This window comes from Marmota flaviventris, chromosome 19 (genome assembly GCF_047511675.1).
Source record: "Marmota flaviventris isolate mMarFla1 chromosome 19, mMarFla1.hap1, whole genome shotgun sequence".
Taxonomy (NCBI): Eukaryota; Metazoa; Chordata; class Mammalia; order Rodentia; family Sciuridae; genus Marmota; species Marmota flaviventris.
In genome coordinates, this window is record NC_092516.1 from 9,541,816 (window position 1) to 9,554,630 (window position 12,815).

Here is a 12,815-nt window from a genome sequence, read left to right on the forward strand (position 1 = left end):
TGGTCGCCTGTGATGTCCACAGTTTCTGCCAAAAACACAGGCTGATTCAGGGTACAGGCTGGGGTCCAGACACCTATCTCTGGAGAGTGCTAATTGGTGATCTCCTCCAGACATGACAAACTCAAGGTCTGGCTAGCAGATGTGTTCTGCTGGGCCCACGCAGTGTTTATAAAATTCTTAATTTGTTGCCAACATTTTTAATTCATGAGTTTGATATATGCCTGGATTTCTGGATTCTCGTGGAAAATCTGGTTACACTGGGCCCAAATGGACAGTGCCAAGGATTGGCTGGGGCTATGTGGCTCTTTACATGGGGCTTATGCTCTTGAAATTGACATAGACTACACTTGGCCCTTGCAGGCACCTGCAACCATAGCCCTTATCTATGGTAACCCTTCCCTTTTGCTCAAGGTGGGAAAGAGAAGACCCAACAAATGCAAATAAAATGAGTGGAACTAACAAAGAGCCAGGGGCAGAAACTGGGCAGAAACAGGCCCGAAATGCCCATTCTGCCACAAGGCTGATTTCAGAACAAGATGACAACACTGGCACAATTACAGAGAAGCCATGTCTAGCTAGAGCGTCTATGTCTGTCTAAACAGGCCAGGAAAAAAACATACTGAATGACCACCATTCTCTAAATCAAGTTTTAAAATTAACTTTAAAATATATTTTCAGAAATAATTTGCCTTAGAAATCCTGTTTATCTGTTTCATTGAAAAATAAGATTGGCCACTTCCAATTTCTACTATTAAGAGACTATCATAGCTACCATCTTTCAAAATTGAGAAATTAAACAGTGGATTTGGAGTAATATTAAACTATGTGCAGAAAAGACTTGTGAGTTTTCTTTAAACAATTTAATCAGGTGCAAAGCAACTGCATACAGAGAAGAATCTTAAAAGCCTGTAAGAATTCATACAATGCCTCACCATTAATCCTCCCTATGAGACTCTGTTTATATGCCAAAAATCCTGCCTGAAGGACAGACATTCCAATTGCAATTCTCTTTACAGTTTGCAGTTTCAATATCACAAACTAATGTTTTCTTGGATTTGTCTCTGCCAATATATTTCCTCTCGTTCATTTTTATTATACCTCTCAGGCATATTTGTCAATTGTTAATGAAAGCTGACTTTTTAATATATACCAAGAATTAGAAATTTCATTGATCCTTTCCATATTACCAGCTAATCACAGACTATAATAAATGCATACCCCAAAGCAAATGAGTCACTGTTTTCATCACTGACCAGGAAAAGACCAAGGAGAGTCACCATGCCATTAACAACTAAAACAGTCATATCTGTGCTCTTGTGAAGAGCTATACCTGTTACCTACATAGAACCAAAAATAGTTCAAGGTGGAACACAGTGATAAATGGCTCTCTTAAGTTAATTTTTGTAACAGAAAGTCACACTTTCTAAGTCCAGTTTGGGAACACAGATTTAAAATGATATTGGTTTAGCAATCTAATTAGTAGGCTCCTATCATTATCACATCACATCATTACAGGGTACAAATACTTAACAATTCAAGGTTTTGGCTCCTATTAATTTGTCTGATTCAAAACAATACAGGAATTGGGAATACTGGGAAGCCACATTTCTCCATTTGAGTAGAAAGCTAAAGAATTAACTCAAAAATTAAAAATAGGTATATTTTTCTGGACTGGTCTGAGCTCCAAGCTTGGAATTTCTACCCTAAATTCAATATTTTCACAAGCAAATTCATCATCCTTCATTCATTTACCCTGGTTCCTTCTGCAGATGTCTCATATTTTGCCACCATCATCTCCAGTCTCCCAATCTACAGATCTTGGGATCGTGCATCACTACATACACACAGCCAGCCAAGCTGTAGCATTCCACTTCTACAACACCCATGCAACAGTCCCACTTCCTGTCCCACACTGCCATTCTCTTTGGTCAGGTCTTCAACACTCCCAGCAAGGGGGACAGCTCCCTACACTGTTCATGGCAGCCCCTGCCCACAGCAGGCACTGCCCCCACGCTGATCACCAAAACCTCTTCCCTGCTAAAGAGCCACTAGCCTTGAATCTCCACGAGGACAGGCTCATGTCTGCTGCCCACTCCAGCATATCACCAGCCACATCATCCAGCTCTGGCAGGAGGCAGGCAGGCAGCAAACATGTGCTGACCAGATGGAGAGGTCCTTGAATCCCTGCTCATTCTGACGCTGGGGGCTAAAATGAGCCTAAAGCTTTTCCAGCTGTATCACTGGTCCCATTAGACAAGGGACATCCAAAATCAGTGGGGGTGATTTTGACATTAAATGTCTACAGACATTTTTGGATATCACTGGGAGATGAGTAGTACTACCATAATCCAGTGGGTAGAGGGCAGACATGCTGCTAAACATCCCATAATACACAGGCAGAGCCACATGACAAAGAACAATCCAGCCAATGACGCCAACAAACCTGAGGCTGAGAAACCCTGCTCAAGACATGCCACGCCATCCCTCCAGAATGAACCACAATCTGCTCCCCAAACATACCCCACCACTTCCACCCCTTCCCTCGGGTACTCTACTCTACCAACTTCCTGCTGAAATTACATCTATCCAGGCCAGTCCAGCCCATACCGACTCTACCACAGAGACTGCCCCCTTCCTGTGAGCAGATGCCACTCAGGCTCTATAACACATGCTATGCCAGTCGTGGACATTCAGCAGTGTGCAGGTTACGGGTCCCATTCCCTAAGATCCTACAGAATAGCGAGGAAGACGAGCAGGAAACAACTAAATAGCCTAGTGACACACTGGCTTGCTGGGATCACAGAACCCATCAGGATGACATAGGACACAGTGATTGGCAGGGGGGCCTCTGGAACTGCACCCCAGGGAGGGGGCCCCACAAGTGCCCAGACCCTGTGTGAATATGAGGCTGGAGGAGGAGACAGGGATAAGCTCACACCAGGGCATGCAGGCTTGATGAGGGGTTTAAAGCCCCTGCCCAACTTTGGGCCTCCAACTCCCAAACCCTCACCTGGTCCTAGTCCAGAACTGAGTCTTACATTCTAAATCCCATTTCAACCTTTACCAACTATGTGACACCATGCGAGTTCCTTAACCTCTCTGGCCTTTAGTTTTCTTATGGGTAAAGTAAAAATAACAGCACCCCTCTCTCAAAAGGCTTGTTCTGAAGAATTAATGAGTGAGTACCTATAACGCATTTAGACTAGGCACAGGATAAGTGGTCAAATGTAAAGGTAGTTACCATGACAACTATTCAGTCACCTGGACCCTGTCTTAGCAAAGTCAAGGCTACTGAAGTCTTACCTATTTTTTTGTTCCCACAAAGCAAGGCTCAGAAAATACCTGATGAGATTACATGTTTACATGCTTTGTCTTAGCATCTTTCCCTTCATACACTGTGGATATTGCTTTGGTTACAAAACAGCAAAGATGGGTAGCTTTACAGCTGCCTGGAGGCTTTCTGGCTAAAGAGCAAATGCCAACGAAATGCAATTTTTGCAGTTCCTCACAGTAGCAATCTGCACAGTGAATCACAATCTAAAAGTCTTCGGCAATACCCTTCATCTTCTCAGGGGACTAATCTTATTTTAGTGGTCTAAAAAAAAACCAGTAGCTAAACAATATTTACCACTCTGGGACTCTTCTTGGTTTAACAAGCTAAAAGCCCCACTGTAAAACCGTCAGACGTAATGCAGAAGATGACAGTGCCCTTCATTAGTGTGTGCTTAGGCCTTGGGGGCTGGTGACAGTTATCGGGGTACAGGGTTCCTTTTTGAGGTTATAGAAATATTCCAAAATTGATTGTGGTGATGGCTATACAATTCTGAATACCTTAAAAGCTATCGAATTAAACACTCTAAAAGGGTGAATTGTGTGGTATGAGAAGAGTGGTTTTTAAAAACCATACCTATCCCTAATAATTAACCATGACAGCAACCTTCAGAGTCTCTAAATTACGTGTCCTAAGCATCAAGGTGAATTTACCCAGCCTCTTTTCATAGTCCAAATGAATCCAAAAGGTGGTTTTTAAGATACACAAAAGCTTCTGAGTCACAGCTTGGCTGCCACAGTTGCCATCCGGGGATGGAGGACCTGCCAAAATCTTTATCTGCAACCCTTCAGAGAACCAAGAAAGCAGATGGGCCAGGACTTCTTGGCCAGGTGGCTTTCAGCATCACTGGCTTCGGTCAACACTATTCTGGACAATAGTTAAAGGGGAAAAAGACATTTCCAGAACCTTCTTTGGCTTTTCAAAAGCAGGACTCCATTTGGGGAGTTAATGGTGGATGCTTGCTATGACTTCTGCCCCATTCCCCATGTTCCCCTGCCCCATTCCCAGGCTGTCAGCCTAGGCAGACCTTGGGGAGAACTGGAAGGTGTGCTTTCTGGGCACATGCAGCCCTAAAGGTGCAAGGCTAGGCAAACAGAGGCCTGGATGCAGAGAGAACCCTTCCTCCAGGCAGCTGCAAGCCAAACCTCCTCCAGCAGAGGCCTTTGAGCAGACTTGCAATAGGCTGCCTGAAGCTCTGACCAGCCTCCAAGCCTCTGTAAAAGGCACCGTTGCAGGGGCAGCTGGGCTGCCCTACACCCTCCCCAACTTCTGCACCTGTCCCTCAAGGAGCTTGATCGCCAAACGTCTGTTATGAGTTGTCTCCAAATCTGTTGATGCTGCCACATATTTTTTAATCACCTGATTTAATGAAATGTATAAACCAGTGAAATGTGAATGTAACAGGTCGTTTCTAATAAAACCAATATAAATGCTTTGGGAAGACTCAATAAACGCGAGTTGGCAAAAATAAAATACCATCAAATTAGGTGCTAGGGAGAAGTGTTAAACACTTAAGGAGAAAATATAAGCCTAGAGGAATCCTTCACTGGGAATGTTTCCCAGGTGATTACGAACTATCTGTCCCTTGGAAAAAACCCAACTGGAAAAGCTTCATTATGGGTGTATGGTGTTCATGCAAGAAAAGCTACAAGCATGCCTATCTGTGAACCCATACCCCAAGGCAAGCCCTTGGTGACCCCTAAAGATTGGTACATAGATGCACATTTATGGGCTACACTAAAATGAAATGTTAAAAGTAACCATGTAATTCTTTTTTTTTTTGTACCAGAAATTGAATAATGAACACAGAGGTGCTCAACCACTGAGCCTCATTTCTAGTCCTTTTTTTTTTTTTTTTTTGAATTTTGAGACAGGGTCTCACTAAATTGTGTAGGACCTCACTTAGTTGTAGAGGCTGGCTGTGAACTTGCCTCGGCCTCCCAACTGGGATTACAAGTGTGCACCACTACACTCAGCAATAATATAATTCTTTATGGTTCCCTTCTTTAACTATTTTTTTTCTTACCAATTATAAGGTTTCCACTGTGGTTAAAAAACAAGCAACAATGGAAATGTTCCGATAATTAGACCCTTTCTCTATATACAACTCACTAACTCAAAAGAGAATTTGATCTAAAGGTGAAGAACTCAAACTATAAAACTCTTATAAGAAGGCTGGGGCTGTAGCTCAGGGGTAGAGCGCATGCCTCACAGGAATGAGGCACTGGGTTCAATCCTCAGAACCACATAAAAATAAACAAATAAAATAAAAACGTTTTTTAAAAAATTCTTAATAAGAAAACACATAAGAGTAAATCTTTGTGCGATGGGGTTACGGAAAGATTTCTTAGATATGACACCAAAAGCACAACTTACAATAAAAGAGTAAGTTGATAAATTGGACTTCATCAAAATTTAAAATTTTGGTACTATAAATAATATCATTCAGAAAGTGAAAAGACAGTCCACAGAATGGAAAAAGATACGTGCAAATCGTATATCTGACAAGGGACTTATATCCAGAATACACAGAGAACTCCTATAGCTTAACAATAAAAAGAAAAACACAATTAAAAAATAGACACAGGCTCTAATGAGATATTTCTTCTAAGATGTACAAGTGGACACTAAGCACACAAAATGATGCTCAACATCATCAGTCATTAGGAAAACGCAAATCAAAAGCTCAATGAGATGCCACTTCATGTCCACTGGATGGCATATTAAACAGATAACAAGCATTGGCAAGGATGTGGGGAAATTGGAACTCATACATTACTGCTGGAATATAACATGGTGCTTTGGCAAACAGCTTGCCATGTCCTCAAAATGTTACTAAATGACCCAGTAATTTCAATCCTATGCATCTACCTAAAGAAACAGCAACAAAAAATATATCCATCTAAAGCCTTGTGACTGTTCACAGTTTTATTCATAAAAGACAAAGAAAAAATGGTCCAAATGGGTGGATGTCTATCAATATCAAAGGGCGAGGGGCAAAAGTTCAGCAGTGGGTGAATGGATAAACAAAATGTGCTTACTGATGCAAGCAAACAGCACTCAGTAAAAAGGAAAAAAAAATACATACTGCAGTGTAGAGGAAACTCAAAAACATTATGCTAAGGCACAGACACAGCCACAAAGGCCGCAGATTACAATTCCATTTATATGAAAGGTCCAGAAGAGGCACATCACTGGAGGTCATCGGTAGCTGCTTGCGCAGGGAGTGGGAACATGCAGAGACTGCAAATGGGCTTTTTTGGGGGGGCACAGGAGATGTTCTAAAACTAGATTGTGACTGCATCACTATAAACCTACTAAAAGCTATTTAACTATAAACTGAAAATGAGTGCATGTTACGGTACATAAATTATATCTTAATAGTTACTAAAAAATAAAAAGGCAAAAAAATGTACTCCAGAAATAAAAGCAAGTTTGTCTTTTGAAAATGTCAGTGTAAACTTTTTACATACTAATATGCACTAGTCTCTCTACCTGCTAACTGATAACTCCAATAACGTGATAAAAAAATAACAAACATTCCAGTTTAATCACAGGGACTGTTAAAAGGAAAATTCCTTAGACCAATTAAATTTGGTAGTTATCTGAGCAAAACAAAACAGATTCGTGAATGGGCAGCTCCCAGAAGGAAAGCAGGTTCTGAGAACCCCAAACAACAAATCAGATTGCATACTCGGAAGATCATACAGCATTCTCAGAAGACATAAGTGGAATACAGAAAACAGCTTAGTCAACCATGCAATCAGTTGGCTACAGCTTAGCTATTTACAACTCAAGTTAACTGGCTATAGGGCCTCCTGCAATCAACCAAAGTTTAGCTACTGTGATTAAACTCTGTGCTGATTTGGCCTATTGGGCCTATTCCAAGTACCAAGGCCAAATCCATGGCCCCCTACAAATTTTATTTAACAGAAGCCTCCTCAAATAAAGACAACTAAACATACAGCACAATTGAAGCATTCATTTCATCATCTTCTTCATCTTGTTAGACTTGCTTAAATCACATTATTTTTAACCCTGTTCAAACCTGGGTAAGTATTTCCAGGTCTATTTCTAAAAAGAGTTTTAGGTGAGACCCGCAAGAGATGGGAAAAGTTATAGTTTAATGAGAATTCATTTATTCTTGCCATGTGAGAGGATTTCCAGAGAAGACGAAGAAACAGTCAGGATTAGCAAATATAGTCAGCTCCTCTGAACAGCTGCAGACGTTTAAAATGTCCAGGGAAATAATCTTCTTAAGATTACCACCCAGGAGCCCTGTTCTCTGAGGGGGAAAATACTCTGGTGGTAAAATGAACTGGGAAAAATCAGACTTAGGACCTAAAAACAATTACACACAATTTTTTAAACATATTTTATCTTGATATTTTTCCCTTTGAGAATTTCTGCAGAACAGATGTGATAAGCCTCTCAAAAGAGATACTTGCTAGGAGAAAGTAGTCCTAATTAGGATATGTGTCAAGGAAATATAATTATCAATTTGTCTAATTAAAATGAATATCTGAACATGCCTTAGGAATGCAACTCTTCTCAGGTGAGACATGCACAATTTATATTTTATAAACATCCATCCGCAGAGCCTAGCCCATTATATTAACAAGGAACAGATGATTGAAACAGAGCCTCACCTATCACACTACTGGAAGAAGTGCTGAGAATAATGTCACTCATGTAAATCACTGCTGGGAGAAAGGGCCTCAGAGCAACTGCTCTTTCACTCCGTGCACAGGTTTCACTTGAGAAACAAAATGGCTGATTCTGAAGGGGATTTCTAGTAGTGCAGGCCAGGGTCAGCAAAGCTGTGATTTTAGGGACACTTGTTTGAGATAAATGAACCCCTCTGACAGGCAGTGTGAGTTCTAAAAGAAGGGAAGAGCCAGTACCTTTGCGTTCTCTGGCAAGTCCACCTCCATAGGCTAGAGGCTGTGTTTCTGCAGAACCAATATGGCCTTAGATACCTCTAACCTATCAAAGCTGCCGGGCTCAGCTTACATTCACCCAGATCTCTGCAACATCTGATCCTGTAAAACATTCTGCATATGTCCTCCCACCCAGCGATGTTGTCACACTAGCTCCTGGCTTTATCTTTCAGAATTTCTGGCTGTTCCTGCTCTTAACCCTCCAGTGTGGTCCTCTTAACCTTAAATACTGATGTACACTAAAGTCACAGACAGTTATGCATGCACCGTCCACTATGTCACACTGTTCCCCTTAGCAACGCCTTTGAATCCTAAAAGAATATCATTTACTCCCCTCTCTGTGATGGTACTCATACCTTTATCACTAGCTGTGCACTGCACCCCACAAGTTGCCAGCACCTCAAATCCATCTCATCAAATGTAAGCCTGTTCCTTCCTCCCTGGCATCAGCTAACATCCTGCCACCACCCAGGACCAGTACTTAAAATCCCAACTCTCACTGCAGTGCTCTCAGAGCTCATGGGTTACTTTTTGTGTAATAGCTTTGTACCTGGATTCTGAGCCCCTGAAAGTTTGGTATGTGACCCCACTCCCTGCCATTTTCTATTTTCTACAAGACACCGCAGAACATAATATATATTTCTCCAACCTAAACGGAGAAAAATAGCAGAGTAATCCGTAACTCTCCTATACTGAGGTGGGGGACATATACTTGGTGCAATCACTTTGGAAGACCATTTGATAATAACTGGTAAAGCTAGGGATGATTATATCCTACAATCCAGAACTCTGCTCCTGGGTATACATCCTAGAGAAACTCTCCCACACGTCCACAGAAAGACTTGTACAAGAATGTTCCTAACAGCACTGTTAACAAGAGTGAAAAAACAACTAAATGGACATTGTATCAGTCAGGATCAAAGCAGGAAATTGCTGGCATACTCAAACTAGGATAAATAAAGGAAGATTTTAAAGGGAATTATTTGGGATACGTTGGGCATGGAGAAACTACAACAGTGTAGTACTCCATAAACAGAAAAGCAGACCTGCTATCACTCGTATAACTACAAGGAAGAAGGGAGGGAGTGTTGCTACCCAAATCTGGAAAAAGAGTCTGAGAAAAAAAAAAAAGACTATTGAGAGAAGCAGCAGCTTCAAGGGAGGAATACAGCCAGTGCAACACAACTACACAGGAAGTGGTGTAACAAATATGCTGACTTGGGCTTTCCCCTCCCTCTGGTCTCTAGCTGGGGCTTCATGATGGTTGAACACAAGGGAAGCTAAAGTGCAGGGAGTCTACTGGTAATAGCCCATAGAAGTCAACCTGCTGGAGCACTGTGGAAAAGGGGGAGAGATTTGGAAAGGCAAAGGTAGAATAAAGAGAGGCAAATTTGAAGACTCTCAACATCCATCCATAAAATGTATAAAGCATATATTTATAAATATACGCATCCATTTATAAATACATAAATATTCCCCAGTAGGAAAATGAGATAAGTGGAAGTACTTATTTCACTACAGATAAATCTCAAAGATGTCATGTTGATGAACAAGGTCAAGCCCCACTACAGAATGGCACCATAGCAGGCATGTTTTCCCAAATCTGCCACACATGAATTTCTGGCTGCACACAACTTCCAGAATCTTGCCACTCTCCCACCAAGAGTTGCAAAGAAGGAAAAGAAAGAAGTTCAAGTAGAGAATTACAGGACACACCTATTTTGGATAGGGAGGTAGGAAAGTCCAAGGAAGCAAATGAACTTTCAAGTTGAGAAGGAGCCAGTCCACCAGAACTACCAGTGTCTGTGGTAGCTCGGAAGGGCAGGTGCCAAGATCCTCAGAAGGAAAAGGGCTTGGCCCTTTTAAGCACAAATCAAGAAAACCAGTGAGGCAGGAAAACTGGGCAAGGGTGAATGGGCATTAAGCCAGATCATGCTGGGCATTTGGGTGATCTCCCTGGGGTTGTAAAGCTGGGGGCGGGGGGAAGGGGAATCGGGAACCTGGCTTCCTCTTGACTTATGGCTGACGTTCGCTGAGCGCCTAGCATGTAGTGACGGTGGGTTACACCGATACTCTGATCTGTGGACATTCCTAACAGCTCTAATTGGCAGATTACCTCCGTCCCGCATCCTGGGGGACCACGAGTCTGGACGGCCTGCCACTCTACAGTTAGCATGGATAGCTGCTGCTAACACAGCAGCGAATGACTCCATCTCAGTAAGCAACCCCTACAGCGGGGTGCACGGTGCCCCGTGGTGAACGACTTCCGGAAGGGCACGGCCTCCAGGAGCGCTCCTCCAGCGCCGCCCACGACCTCACGAGGCCTCCCGTCCTACAGACGGGGAAACTGAGGCCGGGTCCGCTGAGGGCCGTGGACTAGGCAGGGCTTGGAACTGCAGAGCCCGAGCTACTTCTAACTCCGCTCGGCCGCTTCCTCTTACTCTCACCCTCTCGCACTGCCAGGCCTGGGTACCCGAGGACGCCGGCGCGAACGCCTCGCTCGGACCCGCCTCTCCAGCCGTGAGAGCGGGCGGTGCGGCCCCTATTGCGGTCCCCGGTCCCGAGTGCAGCCCGCGATGGGATCCGGCTGGAGGCGCGCGCGCCGGGACCGAAGGCTCCCCTGGCGGAAGGTTCCACATCTCGGCAGATCTTTTCCTGGGCGAAGGCCAGCGGTACCTGAGGAAAACGCGTCCAGGGTCCTGCCCCGGGCTCTGTGGAAAACATCCCCAGCCTCCTCAGCAGACATGGCGAGCGAGTTTCTGGCCAGTCCGGCGCACGCTACGTGGGAGGGAGCGGCAACCCCACAGCGCCCAACCGCTGCGTGCCCGACTCTGGGCGGTGCCCTCTTCTTGGGGGCGGGGCGGGGCGGGGCTCGGCCCCTCGGGGCGCCTCTAGTGCTGCCTGGGCGGGACCGAGGCGTGAGCCGCCCCTCTGGGATCGATCTTGGCGCCTAGGGAGAGGAGGCCGGGTGTCTGGAGCCCCCACGCACAGCCGCTGCCTTTGGCTTCAGTCTTTGGGGTTAGATACCTTTAAGGATACCTTTAAGGATAAAGGTAGAGTTGCCAAGTTTCACAAAGAAAAGTCCAGCAACCCTCCCCCCATCACCCCGTTAACTTGGAATTTCAGATATTTTTTTTAAATTTAGTGTAAGTATATCCCATGTAATTTTGAGAGATACTTATGCTCAATTTGTTTTTCATTGTTTATCTAAAATACATTTTAACTGGAAGTCTTGGTTTGTATCCTGATGGCCACGCTATCACAAGGTCCCAGCACAGCCCTAAAGGTGACAAAAAAACCTTTGCCTGGTTCTGCCCCAGCCTGCCTGTCTCCCCCTAACACTGCAGCCACACCAGCCTTTCAGTTCATTAAACATGTAAATCCAGGCCCCTCTTTGCATATGCAGTTCTGTCTGCTCCTGCTGAGCCCCTTGGAAGATCAAGGCCTGTCCTGAAATGACACTGCCATGGTGAGGCCTTACCCCACACATTCACAACACTCTCCCATTCTAAACCAAGTCTCTCTCCTGCTTCATTATGCCCCCCCTCCCCCGTTCTTGTCCCTCGTTGAACTTTGCATAATTGATAGTTCCATGTTAATAGGTGGAGTTCTTTAATATCTTCTTTCCCAACTCAATATCTGTGGGGGTAGCTAGCGTGACTGTCTTGCTGTTGCTTGAATAAATAAATGGATGAAGATATGAAAATTTCATTTTTCTCAGAAGCCCCCAGCAAACATCTGTTCATCCCTGCAGTGCCAGTAGATACATGCTCCTCTCTGAACCAAGGTCACAAGGGTAAATGATAATAACCTCTGGGACCAAACCTTGTCCCCACTGAGTCCCAGCACCAACCTTTAACCTCACACCTGCCCTCTCATCACTACACAGGGCAGTGATTACACTGTCTTCTGGAGGTGCTTTTTCAGTTCTCCCTTTCGTTTGCCAGTCTGGAGGTATAGAGGAGGCACACAGGCAGCCTGAGAGGAGCATAGTCCTGGGCATTGGGCAGATACAGTTTTTAGTGCACTTCTCTTTTAGTGTGACCTTGGGCAAGTCACTCAATCTCTCTGAGCTTCAGTTTCCTCATATAAAATAATATGATCATAGCACCAACCTTGCACGGTTTGCTTGAGGATTAAATAAATCTGTAGTCCGCATTTCCAGATCAATCTAAGTGCCTGATACATTTTTGCTATAGCTGATATCATTAGGACTGTTGGTATTATTGTCATTATAATTGTTAATGTTGGAATATCCTCCAATTCATTATTTTCTAGTTGGAATTCTATTCCTCTTTCAATGTTCTCTTCAGGCATAACATTTTAAATCAATCGAGCTTCATTTCATTGCAGATAATAAAAAATTTGTTCAAATTGGCTTAACTGGAAAAAGAAATCCATTGGCATGCATAAATTAAAACATGACAGCAGCTTCAGGAGCAGTTTGACCCCGTTACCCATATGATGTTGTTAGAAACCAGTTTCTCTCTATTTGCCTTCTCTGCCTTTTGTAACTTTGGCTTTGTCTTTGCTCTTCACAGAAA

At 43.7% G+C, this 12,815-nt stretch overlaps 1 protein-coding gene across 5 annotated transcripts in view; it reads right to left on the reverse strand.

The window, feature by feature from the left end:
* Nucleotides 1–11,098, reverse strand: part of Cpped1 (calcineurin like phosphoesterase domain containing 1) — a 95,270-nt gene extending 84,172 nt beyond the window's left edge. For 2 of the 5 annotated variants that reach the window (XM_027940725.2, XM_027940723.2), the window contains exon 1: nt 10,948–11,098. In XM_027940725.2, the coding sequence (XP_027796526.2) occupies nt 10,948–11,017 (70 nt within the window). In that variant the 5' untranslated portion in view covers nt 11,018–11,098. The other 3 variants (XM_027940724.2, XM_071605243.1, XM_027940722.2) reach the window with 3 other exon arrangements.
* Between the last annotated feature and the right edge of the window lie 1,717 nt (nt 11,099–12,815).